General features: G+C 35.6%; 1 protein-coding gene across 1 annotated transcript in view; it reads left to right on the top strand.

The window, feature by feature from the left end:
* The window catches only part of ZNF804A (zinc finger protein 804A), a 252,906-nt gene that overhangs the window by 181,712 nt on the left and 52,767 nt on the right, over positions 1 to 18,427 (top strand). The window contains exon 2 of the mRNA XM_026667885.2: positions 1,822 to 1,965. Within this exon, the coding sequence (XP_026523670.2) occupies positions 1,822 to 1,965 (144 nt within the window). The remainder of the gene's footprint in view (positions 1 to 1,821; positions 1,966 to 18,427) is intronic.

The following is an 18,427-nucleotide window of genomic DNA, read 5'->3' as shown; positions in this document are numbered from 1 at the left end:
CCTTGCTTGGAAAAAGAAAGGAAAAATGAACATTCGAATTACAAAAAAGCAGAGGGATATGCGATCAAATAGCTAACAGTAGATAGATCAGGGGTGTGAAACTCACATCCTGTGGGCTGGATGTGTCATGTGCTGGCCTTGCCCCACCCAGTTTACAGAAGGAGAAAAAAGTCCCAATATCTCATGTGATGCTGCATGAAGCCACAAGTTTGATACCCATGAGATAGATAATGGGGGCTTAAGAACACAATTTACCAATGCTTTTTTGAGTATAAAATGCCATTGATTGTATAAGTCATGCCTAATACATTAAGCTAAAAAATCCTGTTCATACTTCTGAGAAACCACTAGAGTGAACAAGAAGCTACTGTATGAACTGTGCCTGGAGAAACAAAGTGGTTTAGCATGTGGAAGTGAATGGACAAAGATGCATATTGGTCTCATAACCCTTTACCTGGTGCAACAGATGTATCATAAGAAATAGCAAAATTGCAAGTGATGATTTGTGGAATCAAAACAGGAGGCAGAAACATTAACATCTAAGTTTGTAGGTGTTGTTATTTCATAAGTCAATAGGTTAGGAGGACCTAGAAGATTTCATGAAGAAAATGAAAATGTGGATTACTGTTAAGTATTTTAAAGGATAAGAATAGTGTTAATTTACATGCATATTGACCTTACAGTTGGCTGTAAAGAAATGAGAAGTGTAGACAGATTACCTTTTTTTTTTTGGTTCAGATGATTAGTGTGCTGGAGGAAAAAAAGTATTCTCATGAGAAGAATTATACTAAGGATATGTCCATGACAACAAACATCAAAATTGTCAAAACAATGTTTTTTTCTGGTGTTAAAAGCTGGACATTGAGAAAGAGCAAGAAAAAGAAGGCAGGTGCCTTCAAATTATGTACCTGGAAGATGTTACTAAGTGTACCATGGAATATAAGATGAACCAATTAATCACTCCCAAAGCAAATAAAGACTAAATTGTTCCTTGAAGCAATGATCAGGAAACAAATGTCACACGTTTAGACATGACCAGGTGATTGATTGGGGAAAAATAAGAATGCTTGGCAAGGTTGAGGAGGTTGGGGGAAAAAAAGTTTCTTTGTGGTCAGAAAATTCACACAGCTATTGATGGTTGCTAGAGACAAGTCAAGATAAGAATGATTTTCCTTGTAGCTGCTGGGAGGTGAGCTTGACTTGATGCCACCTACAAGAAGTAGTGTTTTCAATACTTCCATTGGTATTGAAGGCCCAACAGTTAAGTATTTGTTTTTTGTCCCTGTCAACTGCAACATTGAGCCTATCACAGGTAAATTTTTGAATCTTGAAATAAATAATTATTCAATCCCAGTCTTAATGATCTCTTTTCTCATATTCAGCAGTTTATTATTGTTTAATGAAAGCAGCCCTACAACAAAATTAAATGAATATTTTAATCTCCATATGTGTTCCGCTAAAACATATTTATTCAGTGCAAGCTTTGACTGTGAATGTATGTCCCTGTGTCTCTGTGTGTTTATCTCCTGGAAATTAACATTAATATAGCCTTAGGCAAAATAAACATTCATTTTATTTATTTTCATTTTCATAAGATTAAAAATATTTTTAAGCCATGTGTCTCCTAAAAAGTTTAAAGTTATGCATCAGTTAGAGTGCAAATTGAAGAGTGCAAAAAGATCTGTTTCTCGCTGCTGATAAAATGAGTAGTTGTAAGTTTTTTGTTATATGTGTTAACAAATTGGATTAATATATAAAGCACAAGAGCCTTGGCTCTGTAAAATCAAAATAACATTTGTTCTCCCCATTGTTTCTCCATAGGATTATGCTGAAAAGGAGAATACGATAGCCAAGGCTCTGGAAGACCTTAAAGCTAACTTTTATTGTGAACTTTGTGACAAACAATATTACAAACATCAAGAATTTGACAATCACATCAACTCCTATGACCATGCACATAAACAGGTGAGCAATGTGTATATATTTACTGCTAATAAGGCATAAGTGTAAAGGTATTTTTTACATTAGGAGCACAGTTTTTCTGCCCATTTTTTTGCCTGAAGGTTGGATAAAATTTAGAGAAAACTTGTGTGATAAAAATATTCACATCAGGATCATTAAAATTCTTCTGTTAAAAAAGGAATTTTCAATCCAAAAATTAAAATGTATGAGCATGCTAATGCACTGGATTAAAATAGTTCCAAAATGCTAGCAAGTGTCTAGTCAACTCCTCTCATCAGTCAAAAGTATTGTTTTATTAATAGCATTTACATTATGGCATTTACCTATTGAATAATTGCATCTGCAATGCTCCTTGATTTGGATTAACAATTAAATATTAATTGGATTTGTGCATTCTATTAAGTTCCAGTCCTGGTGATCTACAAAGCACAATGGTTGGCTGCACATACACATTTTTAGAAAAGGGGACAATCTAGAGAGTAGGAAGAGACCAGTGAAGCCTGGGGAATTGACATTGTGTGTACTGAGAAACTACAAGGCTTCTGTCAATCTCAAATGAGCTTTTGAAAAGAGCAGTTCTATGTACTTTTTATTATTTTGCCTTCCATCCTGAGCAGAGAAGACATTTTTTTTTTCTGCGACTGACTTCAGCCAGGTAAGAAATCCGTCTATGTTGGAAGAAGTAAATACCTATCTAGAATAATATAAAGATAGACACGATTAGGATTGTTGGGTGTTTGTATTTTATTTTTTTAATGATTTATATTATGGATTGATCAAAGCTGTTACTTGGTATCCTTAGTCATCTTTTGTTCTCCTCGCATTATATCTGTGGGTGTATGTATGGATGTTTGAAAGATTGCCTGGGGGTTAAAGCCTGCACAGTTCTTAATATTTTTTTCCTCCTTCCTCCATTCAGTTCTCCACTAGCCCCTTTAGCCTTAATTTGCATAACAAATGACTTGCACCTTCTTCTTCTTCTGAAATCCTACTCCTACAAGGTATTTAATCTGTCAAACAAGTTGCCCATTCTGCATCCTGCAGAAAGGCAAGAAAGCAGAGAATAGACGTTTTCCTCTGGTTTCCTCTTTTCACAAAGGGATTTTCTTGGTAAAGAATGGATTATGACAGCAGCCAGCCAGATCTCCCCCACCACACACACACCTGTAGAAGGGTACCACGGGAAGGACTAGAAGAAAATCTTAGGGATATGCACTGGAAGAAAACAGAAGGACACCTCCACCACATTATTTATGTATGCGTGTGCAAGCTTATATTCCATTAAGCACTAAGGCATAATTAGTTTAGTGGCTTGTAATTATCATGCTTTGGAAAAAGATCCTGATTGTTTATACACTGGTTGTGGAGGATTACTGCCACGTGGTTTATATTAACCAGGGGAAAAAGTTCTTTTGAACTGCTTTGCATTTATTTCATCAACTTGGGCATCTTGACTACAGATACAACTCTCAAAATTTCTCAACCAATACCTCAACCATGGCAGAGAATTTTGTTCTTTTAAAAAATATTTTATTGATATTCCAAAGTTTAAAAACATAAAATAAAACTATATGCATTGTTGTCAACATCAAGGCATCTTTTACATTTCTTTGCATTTTTCAATGTATGATTACTTATTCCATTACCATTACATCTTACTCTTGTTACAAATCTATTTCATCTTACACTTCATTTTTGTCTATAACATATATACATATTTACATACTTCCTCATTCTTTTACTAATTGCCATTTTATTTTATTTTTATTTCTAAACCACTCATACCAGGCATCCCAGGCTCTATAATATATGGAATCTTCTTTGTCTTTTAATTTCAACGTTAGCCTGTCCATCTCTATATAATCTATTATTTTCTTTATGACAATGCCCTCTGATGGTATCCTTTTCTCCTTCCAAAGTTGCACATATGAAATCCTTGCAGCTGTTAGTATATGTAATATAATGTACCTATCTTTTTTACTACATTTTTGTGTTATTATACCTAATTTAAAAAATTCTGGATTAAATTCAATTTTCTGATTTATAATTTTCTCTAGACATTGTCTGATTGTATTCCAGTATTTCTTCACTTCTGGGCATGTACACCAGATATGAAAATAAGTGCCTTTTCCCCCCCGCACTTCTAACAATTAGGTATAAATTAAACATTTTTGCCAATCTAGCGGGGGGGTAGGTGCCACCTGTAGAACATTTTGTACAGGTTTTCCCTGTATGCTGTGGATATGGTTAATTTGTAATTTAGTCCCCACATTTTTTTCCCAATTTTCCAAATCTATATTGTGGCCAACATTTTTTGCCCATACCACCATCATTTCTTTGTCCACCTCCTCTTTCACTTTAAAATCTAGTAAAAATTTATATATTCTTGAAATCATTTTTCCCCATTCCTTGTAGAATCCCATCTAATTGGTGTTTTTCCATATGAAATTTGTATTGTTCTTTGTCTTTTTTATATTTTGCCTGAACTTGTATGTATGACCACCAGTTTATGTTTATGTTTTGTTGATGTAATTCTTGAATCACTTTCAACCTTCCTTGTGCATCTAATGAATCTTTATAACTCCTCTTTTTTTCCAGATCTATTGCATTTGGGTATATTTGTGCTTCCATAGTTGATAACCAGTATGGTATTTTGGTATAATGATTCTTTTTAATTTTGTTCCTTATCTGAATTAGTGAGTCTCTGATAATGTGTCTCTGAAAATATGCATGATGTTTATTTTTCCAATCCCATAGAAAGCTATGCCACCCTTTCTGCAAATCATGACCTTCTATCAACAGTGTTCTTTTATTTTCCAAATTGATCCAGTCTTTAATCCATACCATAGCTGCTGCCTGGTATTACATTTCCCAGTAAGGAAGTCATGGCAGAGAATTTTGAAAAGTAAAGATCACACATATAAAGGAAACTTAGTTTGGGAATGACCACTGTAAACATTTACCTCTAAACTGAAATGTATAGAAAGGTTTCTTATGAAGATTTATAGTAGACTGATCATCCCTGAAGGCATGGGGATGGCATTAGGGTAAAGATTGGAAACCAGGCAATGATTTTTTTTCTTTATCTGGGACAGTCTTTCTGGATGAAGGAGAGCTTGTGAGATCACCTACTTGCATTCCAGACAGCTGCTCCTTGTGAGTAAACTGCAGGAACTGAGTTTTTTCTGCCGGCCTTGTGAGTTCAATGACTTGGAGTTGAGGTATTTCAACTAAATGCCTATACAGTGGGAGAATGCCTTCACTTTTATAGCAAGAGTACCAGTGGACTTCAAATTAAGACTTATACTTTATTTTTTAGAGTTTATTGAACCCCATTATGTTTGTATAGAAAAGGACTGTCAAAAACAGCATTTTGTTGGAGATGCAGATAATGCTTCTTTAAAACATATGTTACTACAATGTCTTATGCTTACCATGTTTTGGGAGAAAGTAGGAGAAAGTAAAAGCTACAATTTTCAGAGGATAATATTTTTTAATTAAATACTGTTGTTGACTTACAACAGTTCATTTAGTGACCATTCAAAGTTATAACAGCTCTGAAAAAAGTGGCTTATGACCATTTTTCATAATTACAACCACTGCATGGTTATGTCATTCAAATGCAGATGCTTGGCAATTGACTCGTATTGATGACAGTTACATTGTCCCAAGTTCATGTGATCATCTTTTGTGACCTTCTGACAAGCAGTCATTGGGGAAGCCAGATTCACTTTACATTACTAACTTAACAACTGCAGTGATTCACTTAACAGTTGTATCAAGAAAAGTCATAAAATGGGGCAAAACTCACTTAACAAATGTCTGACTTAGCAAAAGAAATTTTGAGCTCAGTTGTGGACATAAGTCAAGGACTACCTGTATTTATTACAAGGAATTTGACAATCATACTCATAAATGTCCTCCATACCATTTCTATGGATAAAAGATTGATATTGCAGCATTTGAAATACAAATGTAGAGCTCAATTTATTCAATTCTTTGAAGACCTGCTTACATTTTCCACCTATGAGTGAATTGCCTATAAACATAAACTTTGTATAGACAAGTATAATGAAATAAACAAAATTACTGAGGATTATAGAGGGACAAAAACAGATTATGAATGGACCTATAACAATAAGGGGAAATCTCTGAAAATATATAGAAGATTAAACCAGGAAAAGCTCCTGGATCAGATGGATTGTCCTGTTTTTATTATAAAATGTTCAAGGATGAACTTTTACAACTTCTACCAAACACAATGGACTCTATTCTACAGGGAGGAAAGATAGTAGAGTGTTGGAAAGAGGTCAACATAGCACTAATACTTAAAGAGGGACTAATTTAACTTTAACAAGAAACTGTAGGCTGATTTCATTATTGAATACTGACTATAAGTTGCTTACAATGATTCTGATAGACTGAAAATAATTTTGCAAGAATTTATTCATGAGAGGGTTTTTTTTGTGGATTTTTACCTAAAGGATCATTAAAGGATAATATTAGAAATGTGTTGGACATTTTGGAATATTTGGAGCAACACAATGAAAAACAAGCAACATTGATTTTATTAGATGAAGAAAAGGCTTTTGACTATTTGAATTGGGCTCTCTTTTTTCAAAGTTTTGGAAGATATGATCTTTGGAGAGAACTTAATAAAATAGGTAAGAATGATTTATGCTTCACAGAAAGCACACATAGTTGTTAATGGAGGTCTAATAAAGCTGCATGAGATACAAAAAGAAATAAGATAGAGATGCCCTCTGTCTCCTGATAGGATTGGAGGAATAAAGATAAAAAAAAAAGAAACTGATAAGTTAAAGGCTTTTTCAGATGACTTGGTGTTGAATATGGAAGATCCTTTAAAGTGGATTGAAATATTAATGGAAAAATTTAAAGAATGTGATGCTTTAACATATTTTACAATCAATAAACAGATGAGGAAAATGTTAACAAAAATAAAAATAGTACATCAAACAGAATTGATGGACAATTGATATAGCATTTAAACAGTGGCAGAAGTATATATTTATGTGTCAAGAGAAAAAAACCTACAAGTCAAATATAAGCTGTTACAAGATGCAAAGGAAAGAGAAGGAGTGGGTTTACTGTTTGAAATTGTATTTTGGAGCTTTAGTTTGGATGAAAGAGTGGGAGCTGCTGAGAAATAGAAGGATTTTGGAGTTTGAAAGACATAATCTTTCAAATCATAATCTTTGGAGATTTGTGGGATATGGATACTTGTGATATGATGAAGTCAAGGTTAATGTGGATTTTTAAAATCATTATGTTATATGTATCATTCATATGGGATCAGTGGTGATATGCTACCAGTTTGGCCCATTTCTGCCAAGCCAGTAGCGGTGATGAGCAGCGGAGACCGAACCATTTCTCTCCACCACTCTGCTGTTGGGCCCACCCACTTGCCCGGGCTCCCATAGTCATTTTTATCTTTTGCTTTTGAAGTGCAGCTGCTTTGCGCGGCACAGAAGAGTGCTGTGCAGCTGCTGCTGAAGTGACCAGGAGAGTGCAGGTTTGCAGGGGATGAGTTGGAATGCCTTTGTGCCTGCACAAAGTGTGTGTTTGGTGTGTTTGTGCATGCAAAGCTGCCCACCAAGCCATGCCCACCAAACTGGTGGTAAAAGTTTTTTAATCCCACCACTGTATGGGATATGAATTTGTCCAGGGGAATGTAAAATAAAATCAAGAGAGGAATTGATGGCAGAGAGATATACAGTAGTTATCACTAGTTCTATTAATTACAATTATTAGATTTAGTAAAAGAATATATTGTTTTGACTAAGTTTGAAGTAGAATTTTGTATAGATTATGAACATGTAGTTGCTAAAATAAATACATTTTTATTGAAACTTGAAGCAATAGAACAAGTAAAAAATTATGATAAGACTAAAATTATATCTACAGATAAAAGAATGGGAAAAGTAGGTGGTTTAAAGCAGGGGTCCCCAACCACCGGTCTACCGGGACGCTGGCGGCATCGTCCTTTGATGAAAAGTGCTTACCGGTGAGCTTTCTCGGGTAGAAAGCGCCATCTTTTTCAAAAAGATGCGTAGCTTCCGGTGAGCTTTTCCAGGTAGAATGCTCACCGGAAGCACGCTTTTCATCAAAAAAGATGGCGGCGCCATTCTACCCAGCTCGAGATGCGCCGTTTGATGAACTCCGTGAGTCACCAGCACTTTTCATCAAAAGATGGCGGCGCCCAGCTGATGCTGGTACCGGGCTCGCGGCGCCCAGCTGATGCCGGTACCGGGCCGCAGCATAAAAAAGGTTGGGGATCACTGGTTTAAAGGATTGAAATTTACATTGTTATAATCTTAAAGAGAACTTTTATAAAGTGATGTGCTATTAGTGTTTGCCACTAGATTCATTGTCTAAAATGTATAAAGTGACTTCAGATTTATGCTGAAAATTTGAACAACAAAAAAGGACATTTTATCATTTTGGGTGGAGTTGTAAGAAAGCTAGAAAAATTTGGATTCAAATACATAGACTGATTCAGAGGATTTTTAAGGATAAAAATATTTATCATTATCTGCAGTAGAAGAGTGGTTATTCAAAGGGATAGAACTTCATGAAAATGGCCAAAATTACTTTCTTTGCTCAGAGAAAAAACAATATCTATGTTTATGGCTGACTGGAAACTCCTTATGGAAATTTGCATAAAACAAAAATATTTTTTATGGTTTTGAGGATTAGATAGGATAGACCAGGACTGTCAAATTCTCAGCCCTCAGGCCGGATACGTCGCACACCGACCACGTCCATACCTGATTTAGTGAAGGGGGAGAAAGTCCCGATATGTCACATGATGCCATCATGACAATATGAGTTTGACATCCCTGGGTTAGATTATAGAAGGAAGAGAATCAAGTTGTAATCTTAGAGTAAGGTGAAAATTTATAATTGTATTTCTAATTGTTGTAATGCTACTTTGTATCATTTGTTCTTTCTTTTCTATTTTTCTTTTACTTTCCTGCCCTTACTTGCAATAAAATTACCCCTTTTAGGAGAGCTACATATGTTTGCTTTTATGCATTTGCATGCGTGTGTGCGCGCGCACACACACACACACACACAGCTACACAAATAGGTGTTTCAAATATTTTTAATGTAGACTTTAAACTCATGTATTGCGAAGCAATCCCCACTGAATTCCACAGAGTCCAGTTTTCAATGAAATTGTTTCAGCATAAATGTAAATTTTTAAAGAGTGCTTGCGAATAAGGTTTGACACATACTGCATCATTCACTGACTGAAATTAAAGTTTACAACAGTGACCTTTTCAAACAAAAATTGGAAAAGTCAAAAGTCAAGAAGTCAGGAAAGTTCCCACATGTACTTACTGTTCAGCTGCATCCTCACTGACAGCTGCCATTTTGCATCCTAGAAAACCTTGAGAATAGCAGCAAACCCATTTGAGGATGCACCCTGAGAAAAGGACCATTGCCAGAAGAGATTTCCTCTTATTGTCTCTTAGCCAAGCCTTTGGAACTGCCCTGTGCTACCCCACCCCATGTTATCCTCCCCACAATGCACTAGGGAAGAGAACATTGAAAAGCAACAGGACCATTTTCACTCCCAAATTCAGAAGAAAAAGAAAGAAAAGGGAGAAATACTGGCATCAGTAAGCAGTGGTGGCAGAGTGGTTAGAACGCAGCATTGCAGGTTAACTCTGTTGACTACCAGCAGTTCAATCCCAAGGGGGCTCAAGGTTGACTCAGTCTTCCGAGGTATTGCCCACAGATTATTGGGCGGCAATAAGCAATAAGGCTGTAGAGCACTGTGAAGCAGTATATAAGTATAAATGCTTAATTACTATCAAATGATAAGTAAAATTTATAGATTGAGTGATTGATTAATTGATTTTAAAAGGGGAACATTTAATATAAATAGATCTTCCCCAAACTGCCTTTCTGCTGTCTATGAATAGAGAGGGAGAATGCATTTTAAAGGGAGCATTTTCACTCAGTCTTATTTAATTTGTCTGACACATTTCCACCTCCAGTGAAGGCTTCCTGATTTTTTTCCTTCTCATTTTTTTTCCCTCTCTGAAATGTTTCATGAGACCAAAGGCTTTTTTCTGTCATTCGGCCTGTTAGCTAAAGTAAACAGTAATCTGTTACCATATAAATTAGCCTCTCAACCTTTAAGTGGTTTGTGATTATGATTCATACAGAAGCATGGAAAATGGAGCATCTCACTGGAGACAAGCAAACAGGATATTTAAGGAGGATAAATTGTTTTACTTTGTTTTGCTTGTTAGCATGCTGTGTAAATATTTGACAAAATAAAGTCATTGCGAGAAATATACAGATGTATTCTTTTTAAATTCTCTTTTAATTGAGAGGACTGTGAATTTTGACCGAGGACACCGTTAATCCTATTTTAAATATCAAGAAATTTAAATTTAGTGGTGCAGTTGAAGGGACTTTGAGAAACTAGCACAAAGGGTTTGTTCTTCTTTTAGTACTAGGAGGTTTTGGCATAATTTCACATGAATGAGAAAATTAGGGTTGGTATTTATCCGCAATGGATTCCATGATGTATTTATTGTCCACTGCATCCCAGGCCAAGTTTAAGATGTTGGTGCTGAGCTTTGGAACATGTTTAGAATCAGAAAAATGCCTATCTTATTATGAACCTGCTCAGTTACCCAATTGCTTAAGAAAGGACCCCGATACACGAATCTTGGTTATTTAGTACAGAAGAACAGTTCTTCATCTGTTTGGTGCTCAGGGATGCAACATGGAATTTGCTCCCTTCAGGAAGATGCATGAAGTCCCCTCTATCCCAGCATACTTTCTATGTAAAATAGCAAAAAAAAAAAAAAAAGGTTTTTATACAAGTTTTTAATTGTTAAGAGTTATTTTATAGTTTGTTTTATTCTTCTTTCATATTTATGTCGAGAATATAAAAAGAAAATAAAGATACAATTTATGAAAAATAATAATCATATTTGCATAGCTCTTAGCATTCCTCCTCCTCCTCCTCCTGTTACTACTACTACTACTACTACTACTACTACTACTACTACTACTACTACTACTACTGTGAAGAAGGACATCCATCATTTCTCTCCCTTTAGGATAGCACAGCAAATAAATACTTTTTTCTGGTTCCAGTTTTTCCCTATTACCGTGATCTTACTTTTTACCAGTTAATTGGATCCATGTTGCTATTGTTCACTTTTCCTAGACAGCACCTCATTATTTCAGGCAACTAACTACAAAAATTAGTTGGTGAAAGCTGCCTCTTTTTCATGGGAACAGCTTTTTACTTTATTTGGATGGAAAGAGGTTGAAATTAAAGCCACATTGTGTATTCTCCAAGCAAGACTGAGAACAGCCGGCTTCATCAACATGGAGTATGCTAAACTTTTTGTACAAATCAGAATATTTGCATTTTTCTGGCTTCATACTCAATGGGGCAGCTAACATTATACCATATGGGATTATACCTGGATTTTGTTTTCTGAGAATCAGCACTGTTTATTTTATTTTTTTGCTTTGCAAAACCATGGTAATGAAAAAGAAAAAAAACCATGGTTAGCTTTAAATCGATTAAAAAAAATGGAGTAGAAACAGTCTTGTCAATAGTATGATAAAAGTGACATCTTTTATAACTAATAATGTGCAATCTTTTTATGGCCTTACCTTTCTCTAAATTTATTCAATAGTTTAAATACATTTATGGTTAACCTTGCTTAGAAATAAAACATTACAGTAATCAATTTTATATTGCTTTTCAGTATAATTTTAACTGATATTTGTTCTGTGGCTGAGGCAACAGTATTCACTACCTAATCAAACTACTTCAGAAATGCAATATGTACAAATTTGGCACAATGCCTGATAGATTTTATCATACATTATCTATAGCACATGCTAACCAGAAACTGTATGAAATGGGGGAGGAATATCATTAACACTTCCATTCATTATGCATTTAATATAAAAACATTCATTATTAAATATCAACAAAGTTGTTTTGCTATTTTTAGCTCTATTAATACAGATCGGATGTATCCCACAAATTCATTCCCTTTGCATTTCATTGTGTCCTGACCGAATCTGCATTTCCAAAATCTACAGGCAAACTGGATTGATAAATTGATACTTACAGTTCACAATTTTTAACAGGAATATAAATCTGATTCCAAAGAAGTAAAAATAAATGCAAAGTACAGTGGGTTGTGTTTTTCCTTTCATTCAATTGAAACTGCCTGCACAAGTCCCTGCCATTTTCTTGGTAAGCAGTGGTGATATTCTACCGGTTCTGCCCAGTTGTGGAGAGCCAGTAGCAGCGATGAGCAGTGGAGACCGAACCGGTGGGCTCCCATACTCACTTTTATGGCCAGAATTCGAAGCACAGCTACTTTGTGCAGCACAGAATAGCGCCACACAGGAGTTTCCGGTTTGTCGGCCGCAAGCGGCAGGGATTTGCGGCTGCGCGATCCCTGCCGCGCTAGCCGTTTTTGGGGCTCCGACCCAGACGGGCGGAGCTAGCTGCCCTGCAGGGGCAGCTGAAGGTAGGGGGTCCGGAGAAGGGTTTGGGGGTGTTGCAGACCCCCTCCCCGCCAGCAGAACCCCCTTTTCCCAGGACGTGCAGCGGCGGTCTGTAATGGCCGCCACAAAGAAGCTGGCAGCCGGGTAAGAATGCGCAGGAGGAAGTGGAGAAAGTGCTTGAGAGGAGAAAGTTTTTCTTGGTTCCTAGGACTCTAAGACATATTTAACAAAATTCCTGAAAAGTATGACTTTCTGAATGATACCTTCGAGAAGAGGAAAAAGCGGCAGTTTAATGGTGCTGAAAGGATAGCTTACCCTCTTTTTTACGGAATAAAAAGTGAACATTAAGAAACCTATTTTTTTAGGTGAAAACTGGCTCTAAGTGGTGAGTGGGAAAAGAGAGGACTTAAAAAAATATTTGTATGCTAAGACTTTGTTGGAGGAGATGCCTTAAGGATTGAAAGACTAAAATATATTGTAATAAGACTTTAAGAAACAGATTTGGACTTTCCTTTTCTTTAATTGATACTACCCCAGGAGGAGAGAGTGGGAACTCTGTCTTGGTTTGGACTGACTGAGAACTTTGGGATTGTCTTATTTTTCTTTTGGAATATTTTGGCTGTTGTAAGAGAAAAGAAAAGAAAAGATTTATAATGGCTTCTTCTATCGAGGAACTGAGAAAAGACTATGAGCAAGCAAAACAAAATGGTAAAGCTGGTTTGAAAGAAGCCTTCCTTTTTTTTAGAAATGGCGCTTATTAATTATCAACAAACATTGCAACAGATGAAGACAGCAGAAGAAGAACAAAGAAAGGAAGCCATCTTTAATAAATCTCAGAACTCGACCAAGAGGGAAGGAAGAGGAAAAAGAAGAGAAATAAAGGACTTAAGATTTAAAAAAACATTTAAGAAAGGAAAAACAAGGTGCAAAATCAATATAAGGATGGTAAACAAAAGGGAAGAGGAATGCGACAGAGAAGGGAAGCCAGTAAGGCAGAGGCTAGAAGAAGGGGGCTAGAAGGGGGGGCTAGAAAGGTTTGTTGGGGGAAGAAAGAAAGAGAAAAGGTGGAGAAAAGTTACAAAGTTTTGAAATTAAATGAGAAAAAAAAATTTTTTTAGGGATAAAGGATAAGTATAATTTCTTCAAAGAGATTTTGTAAGGTACATAAGATGACATTGTAGTATTGTATCAGAAATAGAAAATTTAAATGATAAGAGATTAAAATGTTGGAATGTTAATAATGATTGGTTTGAAAATATAATATGAGGGAGATTTAGAATATTAAACTTTAATTAAAGAGTTTATTAAGATTATGGTATTGATGTTATTATAAAACTTTCATTATAGTATTTTGATTTTAATATTTAAATCTATTGCTTAACTAGGTATTTAATTGTTTTAGATGTATTATTCAGTTAGAATGTACCAAGCAAAATCGGATTGGGTATTTTAAAGATTAATTTGATTAATTTAGTGGGGAGATAGAAAGGCATCATACTCTGATTAGTGATTTCAGGAGAAATTTCTTTCTTTTTAAAAGGAATGAGACAAAGGTATAATAGAGAAGGGACAAAAGATATAAATATAATGACTCAAATTAAGATGATTAATTAAGATAGAATCAAGAAGAGTGAAATATGTGGAGAAGTTAATATAGAAGACTTAGAATGGTAAATAAAATAAGTAATGATATGTAAGATGAGCCTGAATATAATTGAAGTCCATGAAAGAGAGATACCTGGGTCCAAGTTACTTTCAAAAAGATCTTTTATATGTTTTGTGTGTTGTGTGATTATGTTGTTTTTGGGGAATTAATAAAACCTTGTAGAAATATAGAATGAGAATAATGGTAACTAAGTCAGAAAGAAGTAGATGAAATAATAATAATAAAATTGAATAAGAGTGAAGAGAAATAAAGGGAAATTGGATAAGAGGTTTTTGTATGTTTATATGGAAATGGTTTAAAATAGAATTATAGTTTACCTGACTTGTTAAATTTATAATGGAAAAAGGTTTAAACATGTAATGGAAAATGATGACTTGTGTGTTTTGAAAATCAATAAAACTTGTTTTTTTTTTTTAAAAAGAATAGCGCCACAGCAGCTGCTGCAGCAACCAGCATTGAGTTAGAACACCTGCGCAAATGCTTCTGTGCCTGTGCAAAGTGTGCATTTGGCATGCGGATGCACACAAAGTGTGTGCACATGCACAAAGTGCGCCAACCAATCCATGCCCACTGAACCGGTGGCAACTTTATTTGAATACCACCACTGTTGGTAACATTATCTGAAAGTGGTTAGACATTCTTCTCTCGCAGGACTAAGAACAGGTGATTGGCCCAGGTCACCCAGCTGGCTTCATGCCAAAGACAGGACTAGAATTCACGGTCTCCCAAATTCTATCCTGATCATTAAACATTGCACCAAACTGCACCAAGCTAAAGAAGTAAAAAGTATGAAGTACCAAGTACAAAAGAGACATTGTGGGTGTTTCTTCACTGGAGGCTTTTAAGTAAAGACCAGGGGATTGGGCTAGAAGACCTCCAAGGTCCCTTCCAACTCTGTTCTGTGAAATGTACAAAATGTGCACATGAGAAGAAATGCCGAAACCAAAATTACAATGCCAGATTTTGTAAAATAAGAAAACTCTATTTCTATAGTTGTATGGTACCATGTCTAATACAGATTTACCCCATGATAATTTCATGAAGCTTTCTCTATTATTACAACCATTATCATTTTTGCATATAAATGATTTTAATGCAAAGCCTCAAATGTATTTGTCTACAATAATAATATCCTCTGTCATGTTGATGGGATGCTTTAAAAAGACACCATAGTCTGGAAGGCATCATTGCTTGAATGTTCTTAATTTGATGGGATGCTTAAAAAAGACACCATAGTCTGGAAGGCATCATTGCTTGAATGTTCTTAATTTGGCAGAGAAGGTTGAAACTGAATCTATTTGCAGTTCAATTTTAAATGTGCAGTCAAATGGGCAATTAAATGTGGATCTTTTGTTTATTTTACATGTCCCCGAATTCCAGTTATGATGATTGGGATAATGATTGAAATGCAAGATTTTACATTTATTTTTAATCAACTCAATTTGTATCAGGAGGTGTTCCTCCATTCCTTCTTCCCCTCGGGTCAATAGCAGATGGAATTTTCTAGAAATTTTAATCTAGATCTCTCATATCTTAGTCCAATACTTTAATCTCTTCACTCTCTGGATTCCAAGTTATGAATAAGGAATCAAGGCTTCTGTATTGTGTTCGTCTGTGAGTCAGACTTTCACAGCCGTTTCAGTTTTAAAACTGAATATATATTTTACCACCAGAAAACTTTCTACAAAAACTTGACACACAGAAAATTAGTAAATTAGGCTATCATTCACTGCTATGTAGTTCTGGAAACTTAATTATTCACCACACTGAAAAATCTTTTATCATTTTTAAGGTTTCTTGAAAACAAAATCTGAAAATAGACTCAAAAGGAAAATCCACATCATACATTTGGTGTTTATCTGAAATGCATTTTAATAACTTTATTTTAATGGTATCACTATCTGCATAATTGCAATCAGGGTTCCATAAACTGGGATATTTTCAGTCCACACAGAGAATGGCAATTGCAAGGGAAAGAATGATATCATTGCAATGTGCCCTTTGTTACTTTTCTTCCGTTCTGTGTTGACATGAAAATTCTCATGCATAAGATGAGATTGCTAAAACAACAAGACTTCTCTGGAACATGAAAAGAAGCAAAACAAAAAGCAAAAAACAGCAGAACTCTTATTAGCTATTGTTCAAAAATATCATTAGAATATTATATCCAAAATTGGTGGATGGTGGTGATGGTAGTATTATATCTGGGCTTAAAGGATGATGTCATGTAAGGAAGTACTTCTGCATTGTAATAAGAAAGATTCAAGCTGAAGATACAGCCCTTTAAGACCATTGAAACAGCATAGTGTTGGCAGCTCATAGGAAGCACACTTTAAGGTATGATTTATTTATTTTTTATTTATTTATTTTGTCAAGCAATTATAAAATAACATGTATAAGTATAAACATAGTTATGCATACATGAAATGGATACATATAAGAAAAATAAAAAAGAAACAATAGGACAGGTGCGGTAGGCACGTTGATGCGCTTATGCACGCCCCCTAGAATAATGATATTCCCAAATGCTTACTAAAACAATGTAAATCCAAATAATTAAACTTCCCTTTTTAATTTCAATACTTTCTAGTCATCAGAGAATCAATACCAATACCAATATATGCTATATTTTTCAGAATTTTTAAAATGTCATTTAGGATAGGGATGAATACTAAAAAACACAAGGAGGGACTTTGGAGAATTATGTAGTTCTGTTTAATTCATTTTAATTCAGTTTAAAGTTAAATAAAAATTAATAATCTGTTTTACCCAGTTTTTTTGGAATATACTTTCTGGCATATCACTCAAATGCAACCTTTTGGCCCCAAAAGGAGTTGTACAGCTCCAATTTAGAAGGTTTCCCTTCCTTCCAAAATGCTGTTATATTGGGAATAGGTAAATCATTGACTGATGTTGGATGTTACTTCTCCCCAATTCTCCCTACCAAATAGTCACAGAACAAAAGTGTCTAATGTCATTTTCATAGCCCAAAGTTTAGATGGAAGATCACTGTGCAATGGAATGCTTAGCAGGCCCCCTTGGTATAATTTGAGCTGAAGAACTTATATACCACTTCACAGTGCTTTACAGCCCTCTCTAAGCATATCAGCATATCGCCCCAAACAATCTGGGTCCTCATTTTACCAACCTTGGAAGGATGGAAGGCTGAGTCAATCTTGAGCCTGGTGGGCTTTTAACTGCAAAATTGCAGGCAGCTGGCAGGCAGCAGAAGTAGCCTGCGGTACTACATTCTAACCACTGCGCCACCACAGCTCTTAAGTGAAAGTTGTCTTCTTATGGACTCTGTCAGGCCATAGCAGTGACACTTTATGACAAATCATCTACAGCATATCTAGGCACATTGCAGACCAACAATGCTTTACACCTCCCCCACAAGCAGAAACACACACAAACAGTCAGTACTACATCCCCATCCAGAATTTCTAAGTATTTTTTTCCCCAGCAGGCACATCATTCCCAAATTCAAATTTGGGACTGATGTGCACATTTTTTTTCATCTGGAGGCTTCTAGGCTGTTTGTATTATTTGTGTGTGTGTGTGTGTGTGTGTGTGTGTGTGTGTGTGTACACACACACACACAGAGAGAGAGAGACATACAGACACACATATTGATTTCAATGGGCAAGTGCAAACAATTTTACATTCATATTCTGACCAGCTTATGAGCCTTCCCCATCCCCAAGTACAGCTATGTTAACATTTCCAGCAGCCGTATAATGATCACTCTCATTCATCTTTCAGCATATGCTGTCCAGCAGCTTCACTTTTCAATCCTGGCACTGCATATATAAAACCAGCACTGTTACTGCTAAAGGTCAAGATCAAGGTAATATATAGGCATGAAAGGAAATGAAGGACATTAACAGAATCTCCAATTCCATTTTTTGGGAATCAGTTGTTCTTTCTAACGACAATGATAACATTACAGGTAGCCCTCGACTTACAACAGTTTTGTTTAGTGCCTGTTCAGTTACAGCAGCACTGAAAAAGGTCACATGTTTCACCCTTACGATCTTTGCCGCATCCCCATGGTCACATAATAAAACTTCAGAAGCTTGGCAACGGACTCATAGCTATGACAGATGTAGTGTTCCAGGATCATGTGATCACTTTTTGCGATCTTTTGACGAGCAAAGTCAAATGGGGAACCCAGATTCACTGCACAACTGTGGCAAGAAAGGTAATAAAATGGGGCAAAATTCACTTTAACAAATGTCTTGCTGAAGAACAACAATGTTGCCCCAAAGGTGC

This window comes from Notechis scutatus, chromosome 1 (genome assembly GCF_049901735.1).
Source record: "Notechis scutatus isolate UNSWTSFEM ecotype Mainland chromosome 1, rNotScu1.2, whole genome shotgun sequence".
In the NCBI taxonomy this organism is placed as follows: Eukaryota; Metazoa; Chordata; class Lepidosauria; order Squamata; family Elapidae; genus Notechis; species Notechis scutatus.
Note: the sequence above shows the minus strand (reverse complement) of the source record. Positions and strands in the feature narration are given on the sequence as shown.